The sequence below is a fragment of the Lipotes vexillifer genome, unplaced genomic scaffold (genome assembly GCF_000442215.2).
Source record: "Lipotes vexillifer unplaced genomic scaffold, Lipotes_vexillifer_v1.1 scaffold24, whole genome shotgun sequence".
NCBI lineage: Eukaryota > Metazoa > Chordata > Mammalia > Artiodactyla > Lipotidae > Lipotes > Lipotes vexillifer.
The window spans coordinates 3,260,786-3,278,446 of NW_006782914.1; the positions used below are offsets into that span (position 1 = coordinate 3,260,786).

The following is a 17,661-nucleotide window of genomic DNA, read 5'->3' on the forward strand; positions in this document are numbered from 1 at the left end:
ATTGCAGTTCATCCTAGAAATGATGGTGTCATTCACGCTCCCGGTCGCATCTCGGACCACACAGGCCCCTGGGAAAACAACGAAGCCTTGTCATTTCTTTATATGAAGGGTTCTGCTCCCTTAAGGTTTTTCTTCTGAAAACATACTTAGTTTACTTTGACCTATCCTGTCTTCATTGTCAACACTTCCTCTGACTGGTACGTGGAAGTTCCCATCCTCTGAGGCCTGGGAGTGGCCCCTATCTCTAAGAGGTTGCCACTTCCACTGCCTTGGGTAGTTTTAAGTCCTAGCTTTTTGCCTGCCTCTGGAAGACACTTGGGATTGAGACGCCCTTCCTTTCAGCAGTGCTTTGCACATAATATTGATTCAATTCAAATTTCTGGGTTAGTGCTACTGATTTTCTTTTGCGGTACGCGGGCCTCTCACTGCTGTGGCCTCTCCCATTGCAGAGCACAGGCTCCGGAGGCGCAGGCTCAGCGGCCATGGCTCACGGGCCCAGCCGCTTCGCGCCATGTGGGATCTTCCCGGACCAGGGCATGAACCCGTGTCCTCTGCATCGGCAGGTGGACTCCCAACCACTGCGCCACCAGGGAAGCCCTTTGCATAACTTTTTTAAACCATTATAATTTTACTTATACAATTTTAATGGTTTAAATGATACAGAAAATATTTTGAGATAAAATATTAAGATTTCCTAGGTAATATTCATGGTCAAATAATATCCTATCAAATATTTATCTCAGTCTAGTCTGTTATTTTTATACATTTGGGTATTTCTGTCATTTTCCATTACAAACAATCCTATGAACATCTTTGCACATAAAATCTTTCTTCTGTAATTCGAAGCATTTCTCTAGGATAGATTCCCTAAAATGAGTTATGAACTTTTTAAAGATTCTTGATATATATTTTCATCACTGACTGTTATTATTAATTTTTCTAACTGTAATCTCTGTCATTATGTATTTGATAGGATTATTGAAAGGTATGAATATAGGTTTTATATATATATATATATATATATATATATAAACTTTTCTGAACTACCTGAAGGATAAATACTTTGCAAACTAAATGCCAGTCAATGAAACCGTTCATTTTGCTTTTCAGTCTCCAGGCAGGGTGAGTTCTCATTCCTTGCTAATTATTTTAAGAGACGTCCCAGCAACAGATACTAAGGGGAACCCTCAATTTTAGTCATGGAATTCCTGCTCCTTGAATCTGGGAAAGACTTAAAGCTTGTAGAATCTTTTAGTTGAAAGAGCCGTTTAAAATAATCAGTACAGGAATCCTTTTTATATAGCCCTGAGAAGTGGCCTGCCAGCCTCTGCTTAAATACTTAAAAGTATGGATGTTGGTTACCAAGCAAAACTATCCATTTCAGATTTTACCTTTTTGCATTGTTCATTTATGTTGAGCTGACTCTTTAAAATCAGGTGTTTTAACTTCTGCATAGTAGAACTCCCCAAATTCCTATGAAGCCAAGCCATGAACCATTATTTGCTCTAATGACAGGCCAGGGACCCCATGACTATCCTTTTCTTACCCTGGAAAAAGTATAGAAACACAGATTTTTCTACCCATGAGAAGCAATAAAGGAGAAGAATGTCTGAAGTCAGGTCTATTCCTTTACTCATTTCATCCTCCTTACTTTGTGTGAGAAAGAAAAACCATTTGGGAAATTTAGGTGATTTCAAGGTCATTAAAAAATGTGTCGATTTCCTAAAGCACTGGAATAAAATCTCTTTGCATGTAACTAAACTTGGAAATGTCACAACAATACAATTAACAGCATTATCCAGTTTCTTGAAATAAGAGACAGAGAAGAAAGAACCTAAGTTAATTGTTTTGTTTTTTTCTGAAGAATCCAACTCCAGATATATGTACTTTATCGATTTCCTTTATAGTAAGCAGAGGACAATTAGGATGTGCCCTTTTAAATGGCCATCTGGGCTTCCATAGTGGTCCAGCCTGGAGCTGTATTCCTGAGTGTGCACAGAAAAGTTTTCTTCTCTGAATGTTCCACATTCCTTCCTCTCCAATAATGGCATAAGCTTGAGGTGACCCCCAACCAGGAGGAGGTGTGGCTGCAGGCAGCACGTGGAACAAAAGTCAGCTTAAGAAGAGCAGGCATGACAGTCTCTAGGTCCGTCCACCTCACTACAAATAACTCAATTTTGTTTCTTTTTATGGCTGAGTAATAAGACTGTCATACAGAGTGAAGTGAGTCAGGAAGAGAAAAACAAATACTGTATGCTAACACATATATATGGAACCTAAAAAAGGTTCTGAAGAACCTAGGGACAGGACAGGAGTAAAGATGAAGATGTAGAGAATGGACTTAAGGACATGGGGAGGGAGAAGGGTAAGCTGGGACCAAGTGAGAGAGTGGCACGGACATATATACACTACCAAACGTAAAATAGCTAGCTAGTGGGAAGCAGCTGCATATAGCACAGGGAGATCAGCTCGGTGCTTTGTGATGACCTAGAGGGGTGGGATAGGGAGGGTGGGAGGGAGACGCAAGAGGGAGGGGATATGGGGATATATGTATATGTATAGGTGATTCACTTTGTTATACAGCAGAAACTAACATACCATTGTAAAGCAGTTATACTTCAATAAAGATGTTTAAAATAAATCAATTTTTAAAAAAGAACAGCAGGCAAATCCACGTATTTTATGCTCACTGAGTGATGTGGGGGCTGGCTGCCCACACTGCTGGCAGCTGGGTCTAGTCTTATTGCCTGCCAATTGGTGACAGTGACATTTCCATATTAGGGACAGCAGTGCAAGGAGGAGACACAGTCATCAATTCTGTATCTTGTGTACTTTCCTAAGGCTTTTGTCATTGTTGTTTTGTATTTTGGGCTTCTTTTCTCTTACTCTGTTCCTCACCTGCCTCCTAAAGGCAAGGGAGGAGGGTGCTGGAGATGGTGGCTTCCTTGGCGGTGGAAATATCACCTAGAGCAGCAAAATGGGATTCTTTCTGTGTTCGGGTAGAATGACAATCTGATTACCTCTACTCTATCCCTGACCCAGAAACACCTGTGTTACAGCTTAATTGCATTCAAACTCCTAGAGCATCCAAGAAGGGAATTAAAATTGTTGCCTATTTAAAAAATCTCAACTTACATTCCACGGAAATCCCACTTGACATGAAAAACAACTGGACCCCTTGTAATTCTGGCATTCTGACACCAGAGACACACAACTTACCTACACAAATAGCAACTCCTATGTAGGCAACAGTGGTGATGAAGATGGCCAGCATGGTCCCTCTGGGGATAGCATCTTGGGGATCCTTTGAAAAAATAATGTGGAGGAATGAGGAGATAGAGTGGAATAAGAAACAGACATCACTTGGAGTTAGTTCTGTATTTTGAAAATTTTAGGCTACCCTTCCTGAGGTGAGGTCTAAAGAAAAAATCAAGCAAATGGCAAAGTGGTGAGCTCCAGTTCTTTTTGGACAAAGGCAGAGTGTTCAGAGAGAATAAAGAAATCTGTATAACTTTGTGCTGAACAGAAGAGATTTATAACTGTCCAGGAGGGAGTTTTTATAGAAAAGTAGACTAGTTGGTTCACCACTGCCTTCCCCTCCCCTTTATCTCCTGTGAATTTCATGCAGATGTATCAGACCTTAAAGTATTAGGGGGGACACACAAACATACCCGGCACATTGACGATATCTGTGTGTGTATTTGTTTTGTACTAAGCTTAGGCTTACTTTAAAAAAAATTACTTTTGACTGAGCAAAAAGATGGTCTGCTAAATTCTCCAATCCCTTAAATCTCCCATTTGGAATCTAGTTCAGGAATAACTACAATGGGAGATATTAATTTCCATAAACAGGCATAAAGAAAGGGGCAAATTTAAGCTTATACCAGAAAATGGGCTTTTCTCTTGCCCATAAATATATATAAATTCACTGAGCTGAGCTCACATCATATATAATATACCACTTTATATCCTATTTTGGGGGCTAAATCATATAATAATCAATTTCCAAGCAGCATAACTTCTAAATAATAGAATTCAACTTAACAGGGATTATTAAGTAGAGATTTCAGTGTATTCATTGCTTATAAAAGACAGTGCTGGCATATAGTAGGAGTCAATAAATACCAAATTGAAGAAAGCACAATCTCAGTAGACATCAGTTCCCCCACCAGAGGACATGAGACTCATCGATACAAGTGAGCAATCAATGCAGTCAAAGTCTGAGTTTTGTGTTCTGTTAACTTAAATCTGCTGGTCAAATCCATCAGAAAAATCAACTCATGGTGAATGCAGACACAACCTGACAGCTGGAAATGTTAACTAAACCAAGCAAATCTGCCCCCACAGGGGAGTAAGCCAGCCCTATGGAGCCACTCTGTAATTACTCATTCCTTCCCATCCTTGTAGGAATATCTGCAGACATGGTTTGTTCTGATACAGACGTATCCAACCTCTTCATTCCAAACTACTGTCTCAAAAAGAGAATGTGGCAAGTGTGTGTAACTGAGTAGCACATAGAAGGAAGAAGGCAACCATGGCTGAAAGCGACCCCACTCAATCTCATTCATGGTATGTTCAAATTTTATTTTATTGATTAAGGATTTCTTGGGATCTGAGTGAAATGTGAACAATTGATGTTAAGTGGGAAGAAAGGAAATATATATAAGGAAAAGAGGTATGAAGATGGACAGCAGTCTTACACCTAAAATACAAACACTCAGTTTATATTTAGAACTATCTGCTCCAAGCTCTAAATTTACTTATTTAGGACTTAACATGAGGGTCAAACTTGACCTGATATAAATCAGGATGCCAGTATCTTAATGTCTGGTCATATACTCACGTTGTCTGCTCTGGATACATTTCCCCTAGACAGGGCTCAGGACGTAGATTCTTAGTTTTCACTCTAAATGTTAATTTTCGTCCCTCAAGCAGTAACCCAAAAGCTCACCTTCCTTCACCTTTCTTTATTAAATATTTAATTTTTCTCCTTAGGACAGAGTGCAGTCTACTAGATTGCTGCTGGTTGAGTGTCAACCATATCCTAATCTTACATCTCTGAAACTGCATCTTAACTGTCCTGATTAGACCTGGGTACCTCCCAAATCTTCTCCCAGGCACATATTTAAAGGTCATCAATACTGTGTTAACAAATAGAAGGTTCAGGATGGGAACCTTGTAGCATCCCCTTGTGCTAATGCTTGTTAACTGTCACTGGCAGCCTGAAGAGCCATCTTGAGAAGGATTCTGAGGCTGTGAGCAGAGGTAGAGTCTTGCGTACCCTCATAGTGTATAACAATACATGTTTACTAGGTTGAACTGAATCTATTATGTTCTAGTTTCACTCTCAGAAAGAAATATTATCTTTAAGTTCTGAAGTTTCCTTGCCACTTCCCAACACGTGGTCACCTCTCAGTCCTTAACATGCTTGACCACTCTGGCTTTTGATCATGTTAATTATTACTTCTCATAGCATTCTCCTCTCTTGACTTGCTCTCTCTTGAGTTCACCTACCTCGTAGCTCTTCCGTTTTCTTCTCTGTGGACTCCTTTTCTACCATTTATATTTTGAATATCCCCTGGGTGCGACCTTGGTCTGCTTCTCTCCTCCTTCTTACCCAGATCTGGATGGACTCATCCATGCCATGGCTTCCAGTCCTGGCCTGGTTTCTTTCCAGAGCTCTAGACTCGTAAATGTAGCTACCCATTAGACATCTCACCTCTGATGTCCTTCCGCCATTTCAACCCCAATGGCCAAATCTGAGCTTCTATTCACCATGGAATCAATTCACTAGGTTACAGCCAGCATGAAAAGAATACAGTAGAAAGGAACTGATGTGAAAATATCAGGAGACATCATTTGTAATAAAGTATTGAACTGTTCGGAGAAATTTTTGCATGTAGGCACTTGGTTGTGATATATAATGTTTTCTTACAGCAGATCATAGTAAAAAAAAAAAAAAGAAGCATCCTTTCCATTTCCTCACCTAACTCTAACAAAAGCTGACCACTTTGATCCATTTTCCCTGCCATGGCCTTAATTTAGGCTCATGTCATCTCTTCTCCAGACTACTGTGATATCCTCTAACTGATCTTCTGCCTCTGGTCTCCCTACCTATCACCCCCCACCCTCTAATCCATCCCTCACAAGCTGCTAGCAAACTCTTTAAAATGAGTATCTAATCATGGTACTCTCTGATCTAACTTCCTTAGTGTCTCTAGCTAGTTGTGGGATAATATCCAAACTCCACTGTCAGTAGTTTGAAGGATTTCTGAGTTCTACATTACAGTATACAGTAATGTATGTGCTAAAAGTTAAACTAAATTGTAAAATCACCAAAGTATTTTTAAATAGAAAAAATGCAACTTTTTACAACAATATTATGACCACATGTGCCCTAAGAATCATGATAGGACATCTTTACATGTAAACTCATTTTCTTTACAATGTAAACTCAAAATCAGAGGTTTCTCAGTACAGATTGATAGATAAATAAAATTCTTTACTAATACAGCAATCCTAAATCAAGTTAACACTTATCTTGGGATAAAGGAATTCTAAGCCTTGCCTTTTTTTTAGATTGGGATATCCTCTAGTTCTTTGCTTACTCCCAGAGTGCCTAGGACACATAGAAGTTCCTTTATAAATATGTTTATTAATATATTGATGAAAAGATTTTACTTGCATACCCCACTCCACACATAAAATAATTTCCATCAGCAGCATCTTTCTCTGAGCCTTTTTACAGTCCTTGTTTACTGTTCCAAATGTCCTTCCCTTCTTTGTCCTATTATTGAACTCCTGTTCATCCCTTCAAATCTGGATTGAGTGTCCCCTCCTCTGAAAGACTTCCCTTACTTCTTTGGGGACAGGCAGTTACTGTTTCATCTTTCCCTTGCATAAGACTTTGTTCTTGTTTTTTTATGACTCATATAGAGTTAATCTGTCTGTCTCTTAGACCATGAGCTCCTTGAGAGAAGGATCAAGCAAGCTCTTCTTTGCTTCTCTGGTGCCTGGTATAAGTAATAAGTGTTGGTTGAGCTGAACTGACTACTAAGCATCTAATAATAAAAACTTGTTTCTGAGGAGTCTAAAGAAAGCACAATATTTTTTAGTTTAAATGTGGTCTTACAGTTTACAGAAATGTTTATCAGTGACCTCTGATACTTTTCCAAATCTGAGAAACCAGAAGCTCAACGTCCAGAGCTAAATTTTGCTAAGCAGTACTACTTACAACTTGAATCATTTTGAACAAGTTACTTAATTTTTCTGAGCCTTAGCATACTATTTTTTTATGCCATGTCTCTGCTCAAGAATTTACCATGGAGAGACCTTCAAGATGGCGGAGGAGTAAGACATGGAGATCACCTTCCTCCCCACAAATACATCAGAAATACATCTACATGTGGAACAGCTCCTACAGAACACCTACCGAACGCTGGCAGAAGACCTCAGACCTGACCACCTAGAGGGGTGGGATAGAGAGGGTGGGAGGGAGGGAGACGCAAGAGGGAAGAGATATGGGAACATATGTATATGCATAACTGATTCACTTTGTTATAAAGCAGAAACTAACACACCATTGTAAAGCAGTTATACTCCAATAAAGACGTTAAAAGAAAAAAAAAGAAACTCCCCACGTACCTGGGTAGGGCAAAAGAAAAAACAGAGTCAAAAGAATAGGGACAGGACTTGCACCTCCGGGAGGGAGCTGTGAAGGAGGAAAAGTTTCCACACACTGGGAAGCCCTTCACTGGGGGTGGGGTGGGAGGGAAGCTTCGGAGCCACGGAGGAGAGCACAGCAACAGGGGTGCGGAGGAGAGATTCCCGCACGGAGGGTCGGTGCCGACCAGCACGCAGCAGCCTGAGAGGCTTCTCTGCTCCCCCGCCAGGGTGGGCAGGGGCTGGGAGCTGAGGCTCGGGCTTTGGTAGGATCCCAGGGAGAGTACTGGGGTTGGCTGTGTGAACGCAGCCTGAAGGGGTTAGTGCGCCACAGCTAGCTGGGAGGGAGTCCAGGGAAAAGTGTGGAGCTGCCGAAGAGGCAAGAGACCATTGTTTCGGGGTGCGGGAGGAAAGGGGATTCAGAGCACCACCTAAACGAGCTCCAGAGACGGGCGCGAACCGTGGCTATCAGCACGGACACCAGAGATGCGCGTGAGATGCTGCTTCTGCAGCCACCAAGAAGCCTGTGTGCAAGCACAGGTCACTCTCCACACCTCCCCTCCTGGGAGCCTGTGCAGCCCACCACTGCCAGGGTCTCATGATCCAGGGACAACTTCCCCGGGAGAACACACGGTGCGCCTCAGGCTGGTGCAACGTCACGCTGGGCTTTGCTTCCACATCCATACCCACCCCCCTCCCCCCCACACACACACCCCCACTCCTGGCCTGACTGAGCCAGAGCCCACTAATCAGCTGCTTCTTTAACCCTGTCCTGTCTGGGTGAAGAACAGACACTCTCAGGCGACCTCCACACAGAGGCAGGTTCAAATCCAAAGCTGAACCCCAGGAGCTGTGTGAACAAAGAAGAGAAAGGGAAATCTCTCCCAGCAGCCTCAGGAGCAGCGGATTAAATCTCCACAATCAACTTGATGTACCCTGCACCTGTGGAATACCTGAATAGACAACGAATCATCCCAAAATTGAGGCGGTGAACATTGGGAGCATGTGGGGTTGGCTTTCTGTACCTAATTTGTTTCTGGTTTTATGTTTATCTTAGTTTACTATTTGGAGTTTATTATCATTGGTAGATTTGTTTATTGATTTGGTTGCTCCCTCCCTTTTTTTTAATATATAAAGATATATATATTTTTTTCCTTTTTCTCTTTTTGTGACTGTGTATGTGTATGCTTCTTTGTGTGAGTTTGTCTGTACAGCTTTGCTTTTACCACTTGTCCTAGGGTTCTGTCTGTCCATTTGTCTTCTTTATTACTTAAAATTTTTTTAATTTTTTTTAATTTTTTATTTCAATAACTTTATTTTCCTTCCTTTCTTCCTTCCATCCTTCCTTCCTTCCTTCTTTCTTTCCTTCTTTCCTTCTCGCCTTCTCTCTTCCATCCTTCCTTCCTTCCTTTCTTTCTTTTTCTCTCCCTTATCTTCTGAGTGGTGTGGCTGACAGGGACTTGGTGCTCCGGCCGGGTGTCAGGCCTGTGCCTCTGAGGTGGGAGAGCCGAGTTCAGGATACTGGTCCACCAGAGACCTCCTGGCTCCATGTAATATCAAACGGCAAAATCTCTCGCAGAGAGCTCCATCTCAATGCTAAGGCCCAGCTGCACTGAACAACCAGCAAGTTACAGTGCTGGACACCCTATTCCAAACAACTAGCAAGACAGGAACACAACCCCACCCATTAGCAGAGAGGCTGCCTAAAACCATAATAAGGTCACAGACACAAAAAGCACACCACCAGACACAGTTCTGCCCACCAGAAAGACAAGACCCAGCCTCATCCACCAGAACACAGGCACCAGTCCGCTCCACCAGGAATCCTACACAACACACTGAAGCAACCTTAGCCACTGTGGGCAGACACCAAAAACAACGGGAACTACGAGCATGCAGCCTGTAAAAAGGAGACCCCAAACACAGTAAGTGAAGCAAAATGAAAACACAGAGAAACACACAGCAGATGAAGGAGCAAGGTAAAAACCCACCAGACCAAACAAATGAAGAGAAAATAGGCAGTCTACCTGAAAAAGAATTCAGAGTAATGATAGTAAAGATGATCCAAAATCTTGGAAATAGAATGGAGAGAATACAAGAAATGTTTAACAGGACCTAGAAGAACTAAAGAGCAAACAAACAATGATAAACAACACAATAAATGAAATTGAAAATTCTCTAGAAGGAATCAATAGCAGAATAACTGAGGCAGAAGAACAGATAAGTGACCTGGAAGATAAAATAGTGGAAATAACTACTGCAGAGCAGAATAAAAAAGAATGAAAAGAATTGAGGACAGTCTCAGAGACCTCTGGGACAACATTAAACGCACCAACATTCGAATTATAGGACTCCCAGAAGAAGAAGAGAAAAAGAAAGGGACTGAGAAAATATTTGAAGAAGATTATAGATGAAAACTTCCCTAATGTGGGAAAGGAAATGGTTAATCAAGTCCAGGAAGCAAAGAAAGTCCCATACAGGATAATTCCAAAGAGAAACACACGAAGACACATATTAACCAAACTACCAAAAATTAAATACAAAGAAAAAATATTAAAAGCAGAAAGGGAAAAACAACAAATGACGTACAAGGGAATCCCCATAAGGTTAACAGCTGAACTTTCAGCAGAAACCCTGCAAGCCTGAAGGGAGTGCCAGGACGTATTTAAAGTGATGAAAGGGAAAAACCTACAACCAAGATTACTCTACCCATCAAGGATCGCATTCAGATTTGACAGAGAAATTAAAACCTTTACAGAAAAACAAAAACTAAGTGATTTCAGTACCACCAAACGAGCTGTACAACAGAAGCTAAAGGAACTTCTCCAGGCAGGAAACACAAGAGAAGGAAAAGACCTACAATAACAAACCCAAAACAATTAAGACAATGGTAATAGGAACATACATATTGATAATTAGCTTAAAAGTAAATGGATTACATGCTCCAACCAAAAGACATAGATGGGCTGAATGGATAGAAAAACAAGACCCATATATATGCTGTGTACAAGAGACTCACTTCAGACCTAGGGACACATACAGACTGAAAGTGAGGAGATGGAAAAAGATATTCCATGCAAAAGGAAATCAAAAGTAAGCTGGAGTAGCAATTCTCATATCAGACAAAATAGACTTTAAAATAAATAGTATTACAAGAGACAAAGACGGACACAACATAATGATCAAGGGATCAATCCAGGTAGAAGTTATAACAATTGTAAATATTTATGCATCCAACATAGGAGCACCTCAATACATAAGGCAAATGCTAACAGCCATAAAAGGGGAAATCGACAGTAACACAGCCATAGTAGGGGACTTTAATACCCCACTTTCACCAATGGACAGATCATCCAAAATGAAAATAAATAAGGAAACAAAAGCTTTAAATGATACATTAAACAAGATGGACTTAATTGATATTTATAGGACATTCCATCCAAAAACAACAGAATACACTTTCTTCTCAAGTGCTCATGCAACATTCTCCAGGTTAGATCATATCTTGGGTCACAAATCAAGCCTTGGTAAATTTAAGAAAATTGAAATCATATCAAGTATCTTTTCTGACCACAATGCTATGAAACTAGATATCTGTAAAAAGTACAAACACATGGAGGCTACACAGTGTGCTACTAAATAACCAAGAGATCACTGAAGAAATCAAAGAGGAAATCAAAAAATACCCAGAAACAAATGACAATGAAAACATGATGACCCAAACCTATGGGACGCAGCAAAAGGAGTTCTAAGAGGGAAGTTTATAGCAATACAATCCAACCTCAAGAAGCAAGAAACATCTCAAATAAACAACCTAAACTTACACCTAAAGCAATTGGACAAAGAAGAACAAAAAAGCCCCAAAGTTAGCAGAAGGAAAGAAATCATAAAGATCAGATCAGAAATAAATGAAAAAGAAATGAAGGAAATGATAGTAAAGATCAATAAAACTAAAGGCTGGTTCTTTGAGAAGATAAAAAAATTTATAAACCATTAGCCAGATCAAGAAAAAAACGGGAGAATACTCAAATCAATAGAATTAGAAATGAAAAAGGAGAAGTAACAACTGACACTGCAGAAATACAAAGGAGCATGAGAGATTACTACAAGCAACACTATGCCAATTAGATGGACAACCTGGAAGAAATGGACACATTCCTAGAAAAGCACAACCTGCCGAGACTGAACGAGGAAGAAGTAGAATATATAAACAGACCAATCACAAGCTCTGAAATTGAGACTGTGATTAAAAATCTTCCAACAAACAAAAGCCCAGGACCAGATGGCTTCACAGGCGAATTCTATCAAACATTTAGAGAAGAGCTAACACCTATCCTTCTCAAACTCTTCCAAACTATAGCAGAGGGAGGAACACCTCCAAACTCATTCTATGAGGCCACCATCACCCTGATACCAAAACCAGACAAAGATGTCACAAAGAAAGAAAACTACAGGCCAATATCACTGGTGGACGTAGATGCAAAAATCCTCAACAAAATGTTAGCAAACAGAATCCAGCAGCGCATTAAAAGGATCATACACCATGATCAAGTGGGGTTTATCCCAGGAATGCAAGGATTCTTCAGTATACACAAATCAATCAATGTGAAGCAGAAAAACCACATGATCATCTCAATAGATGCAGAAAAAGCTTTCGACAAAATTCAACACCCATTCATGATAGAAACCCTCCAGAAAGTAGGCATAGAGGGAACTTACCTCAACATAATAAAGGCCATCTGTGACAAACCCACAGCCAACATCATTCTCAATGGTGAAAAACTGAAACCATTTCCTCTAAGATCAGGAACAAGGCAAAGTTGTCCACTCTCACCACTATTATTCAACATAGTTTTGGAAGTTTTAACTACAGCAATCAGAGAAGAAAAAGAAATAAAAGGAATCCAAATCGGAAAAGAAGAAGTAAAACTGTCACTGTTTACAGATGACATGATACTATACATAGAGAATCCTAAAGATGCTACCAGAAAACTACTAGAGCTAATCAATGAATTTGGTAAAGTAGCAGGATACAAAATTAATGCACAGAAATCTCTTGCATTCCTATACACTAATGATGAAAAATATGAATGAGAAATGAAGGAAACACTCCCATTTACCATTGTAACAAAAAGAATAAAATACATAGGAATAAACCTACCAAGGAGACAAAAGATCTGTATGCAAAAAACTATAAGACACTGATGAAATAAATTAAAGATTATACAAACAGTTGGAGAGATATACCATGTTTTTGGATTGGAAAAATCAACATTGTGAAAATGACTCTACCACCCAAAGCAATCTACAGATTCAGTGCAATACTTATCAAACTACCACTGGCATTTTTCACAGAAATAGAACAAAAAATTTCACAATTTGTATGGAAACCAGAAGACCCCGAATAGCCAAAGTGATCTTGAGAAAGAAAAATGGAGCTGGAGGAATCGGGCTTCCGGACTTCCAACTCTTATAAAGCTACAGTCATCAAGACAGTATGGTAGTAGCACAAGAACAAAAATATAGATCAATGGAACAGGATAGAAAGCCCAGAGATAAACCCATGCACATATGGTCAGCTTATCTTTGATAAAGGAGGCAAGAGTATACAATGCAGAAAAGACAGCCTTTTCAATAAGTGGTGCTGGGAAAACTGGACAACTATATGTAAAAGAATGAAAGTAGTACACTCCCTAACACGATACACAAAAAATAAACTCAAAATGGATTAAAGACCTAAATTTAAGGCCAGACACTGTAAAACTCTTAGAGGAAAACATAGGCAGAATAATCTGTGACATAAATCACAGCAAGATCCTTTTTGACCCACCTCCTAGAGAAATGGAAATAAAAACAAAAATAAACAAATGGGACCTAATAAAACTGATAAGTTTTGCACAGCAAGGGAAACCATAAGCAAGATGAAAAGACAACCCTCAAAATGGGAGAAAATATTTGCAAATGAAGCAACTGAAAAAGAATTAATCTCCAAAATTTACAAGCAGCTCATGCAGCTCAATATCAGAAAAACAAAAAACCCACTCCAAAAAATGGGCCAAAGACCTAAATAGACATTTCTCCAAAGAAGTTATACAGATTGCCAACAAACACATGAAAGGATGCTCAACATCACTAATCATTAGAGAAATGCAAATCAAAACTATAATGAAGTATCACCTCACTCCAGTCAGAATGACCATCATCAAAAGATCTACAAACAATAAGTGCTGGAGAGGGTGTGGAGAACAGGGTACCCTCTTGCACTGTTGGTGGGAATGTATATTGAGACAGCCACTATGGAGAACAGTATGGAGGTTCCTTAGAAAACTAAAAAGAGAACTACCATACGACCCAGCAATCCCACTACTGGGCATATACCCTGAGAAAACCATAATTCAAAAAGAGTCATGTACCAAAATGTTCATTGCCGCTCTGTTTACAATAGCCAGGACGTGGAAGTAACCGAAGTGTCCATCAACAGATGAATGGATAAAGAAGATGTGGCACATATATACAATGGAATATTACTCAGCCATAAAAATTAATGAAACAGTTATTTGTAGTGAGATGGATGGACCTAGAGATTGTCATACAGAGTGAAGTAAGTCAGAAAGAGAAAAACAAATACTGCGTGCTAACACATATATATGGAATCTAAAAGAAAAAAAAATGGTCATGAAGAACCTAGGGGCAAAATGAGAATAAAGATGCAGACCTACTAGAGAATGGACTTGAGCATATGGGGAGGGGGAAGGATAAGCTTGGACAAAATGAGAGAGTGGAATGGACATATATACACTACCAAACGTAAAATAGATAGCTAATGGGAAGCAGCTGCATAGCATAGGGAGATCACCTCTGTGCTCTGTGACCACCTAGAGGGGTGGGATAGTGAGGGTGGGAGGGAGACGCAAGAGGGAGGAGATATGGAGATATATGTATATGTATAGCTGATTCACTTTGTTATAAAGCAGAAACTAACACACCATTGTAAAGCAGTTATACTTCAATAAAGATGTTAAAAAAAACAAAAAGAATTTACCATGGCACTGCAGTCCTTAATATAACAAATCTAAATACCTTTATTCATTCACTCAATAAATATTTTTTGAAGCTTTCCTAGCTTCAAGGGCACAGCAGTGCACAAATCCAAAGGCAAAGTCCCCACTTTCATGGAATTATATTCTAGGGTAAGCCTCTCTCACTCAGGTCCCTTCAACAGCCTTTCTCCTTACCTTATAAGGTTACCCAGCCCGTCAAGCCTTCTCCAGTTGAATTGTGAGAGACTCCTTACTCTCCCACAGTTTTCCCATTCCTGTCTGTTCTTTTGTTTTTTTCTGCCTGGAATACCCTTATATTTTCTGACCGGTTGTCAGTATCCATCCTTTGCTTTTAGTTCCTGCTCAAAAGTTACTTTGTTGAGGGCTTCCCTGGTGGCGCAGTGGTTGAGAGTCCGCCTGCCGATGCAGGGGACGTGTGTTCGTGCCCCGGTCCAGGAAGATCCCACGTGCTGCGGAGCGGCTAGGCCCGTGAGCCGTGGCCGCTGAGCCTGCGCAACGGGAGGGGCCACAACAGTGAGAGGCCCGCGTACCACAAAAAAAAAAAAGCCCTCAATATGTGGTTAAATGCATTTAGAAAATTAAGTGCTCAAACTTCTCAAGGTAACAGTAAAAAAAAAAAAAAAAGTGACTTTGTTGAGAAAATCATCCCTAATGTAATTATTTCTTCATTATTTTTATTTCATAATGAACTTGGACAATGCATTCAGTTTTCATTTATACCTATCTTCTGATGACTCTTGCAAATATTTATTGTCTTCCAAAGTTGATTATAAACTTATCGAGGTAAAACCTGTGTCTTCTACTTTTTTTCACGTGTGGTAGAGACTATTTATTGTCCTCTAATATACATTTTCACCTTCCTCCTTTTAATACTAGAACCCCCTAAAATTTTATCTGGTGACATAGTTGTCCAACTAGAGATTATATTTCCCAGTCTTCTTTGCAACTAGGTAAGGTCACAGAGACTAAATTCCGGTCAATGGAATGTCAACCGAAGTGATTGTTTGCTCTCTACTTCCTTAACCCCCTTCCTATGAACTGGAATGTGATCTTGGAAGTGATCAGTCATCTTGGACCTTGAAGATGAGGGCAAACCCCAAGGTAATGGTAATACAAGAGAGGCCATCTGGGTTTCCTGGGCTACCTTTTGGAGCAGACCTTTCTTATTCCAGTAGATGGCCTATGGCCTTGAATTTTTATGCACTAGGAAAACAAACTTCTGTCTTATTTAGGTCACTGTTCTTGGCCTTTTATAAAACATTGAAACTAATATCCTAACTAATACAATGCTCCTTACCGTGCTTAACATAGAATATTATGAGTAGACTGCTAAATAAATACCTATTAAATGAGTGAATGTACCTCTGAATTTGATGACATAAGTATCCAGTAATGAAGTGATTTGGTTTTGGTTTTGGTTTTTCTTGAATATTCCATTCATTATGTGTTTAAAAGAAAGGGTGGTTCTGATATATTTTTAAAATAAATTTATTTATTTTTGGCTGCATTGGGTCTTTGTTACTGTGCGAGGGCTTTCTCTAGTTGCAGCGAGCGGGGGCTACTCTTTGTTGCGGTGCACAGGCTTCTCTTTGCAGTGGCTTCTCTTGTTGCTGAGCATGGGCTCTAGGCACGTGGGCTTCAGTAGTTGTGGCTCATGGGCTCTAGAGCACAGGCTCAGTAGTTGTGGCTCACAGGCTTAGTTGCTCTGTGGCATGTGGATCTCCCGGACCAGGGTTCGAACCCGTATCCCCTACATTGGCAGGAGGATTCTTAACCACTGTGCCACCAGGGAAGCCCGGTTCTGATATTTTTTTTCACTGAATTATATTCATTTTGTTGGAAATATGACACACTGTTAATATACTCTGTCCTTCTGATATCACTGAATAAGACTTTTGGAAGAACTATCTGGAATAGGATAGTTTGGCAGTAAAATGTGTCATTAAAGAGAGAACTTTTAAATAAATAGGAAACCTTGCAGAAATCTTACAGTTTTGAAATCTACAGAGAGACATGGTCACTGTTGATGTCTATAGTTCCTTGTCCTGCCCAGGTGCACCATGACCTCGCAGAATTACAAAGCAGAGGAAACAACATACCTCCAAATCTCCTGAGATATTGGCACCAGCAAGAATCCCAGTTGCTGCTGGGAAAAAAATGGCAAAGACAGAGAAGAAGCCTTCACCTTTTGTGAAGCTTGGCCCAAAGTTTTCTGCAAATATTGATGCTGCAACACAAATAATGAGAAAATTATCATGTAGACTTTCTTCACAGGTAGGAGATAAAGTTACATTTGGCTTCTATAGCCCTAAATGCAAAGTGTCCCTATAATCTAAATGGAATGAGCTTGAAGATATTGGTGTACTGCTGATGAACCTCATGTGAATATTTGCCAAGAGTCAAAATACATGTCAGAAGGTTTTAGATCTCTAGGACGTACCCTGAAAAATCAATAATTTTCATGCAAACAGAGAACCTTCTTTGAATCTAGAAGATTGAAAAAGAAGGAAATGGAAAATTCTCTCATGACCCTACTGGCATACTCACAAATATACCACACAACATTGCCCTACACACATGCAGCTGCATTCTCACATACATATGCACCTTAATCAGCACACTGCTTTTCTATGCCTTTTTAAAAAACATTGTAGGAGAAACTTGTGGGTGAGGCTATCTTAGAGTTTTTTTTTTTACTAATGTACTAACCTCCCTGCCCCTGTCTCTAGAGTTGGATCTTAGATCCTTATACCAAATTCTCATGTATAGGAGACTATATATATATATTCTCTCTTTATATATAATACATATATATGGAGAGAGAGAGAGGAGCTTTTGTCATAAAATAATAATATCCCACAGGTTGTCACCAAATTATTTAAATGAAAAGGAAACAGGGACTTCCCTGGTGGCACAGTGGTTAAGAATCCGCCTGCCA

At 39.9% G+C, this 17,661-nt stretch overlaps 1 protein-coding gene across 1 annotated transcript in view; it reads right to left on the bottom strand.

The window, feature by feature from the left end:
* The window catches only part of SLC12A1 (solute carrier family 12 member 1), a 92,418-nt gene that overhangs the window by 50,075 nt on the left and 24,682 nt on the right, over positions 1–17,661 (bottom strand). The window contains 3 exon segments of the mRNA XM_007455555.1: positions 1–68; positions 3,220–3,304; positions 16,823–16,950. The exon segment at positions 1–68 is cut by the window's left edge and continues 9 nt beyond it. Of these exon segments, the coding sequence (XP_007455617.1) occupies positions 1–68; positions 3,220–3,304; positions 16,823–16,950 (281 nt within the window).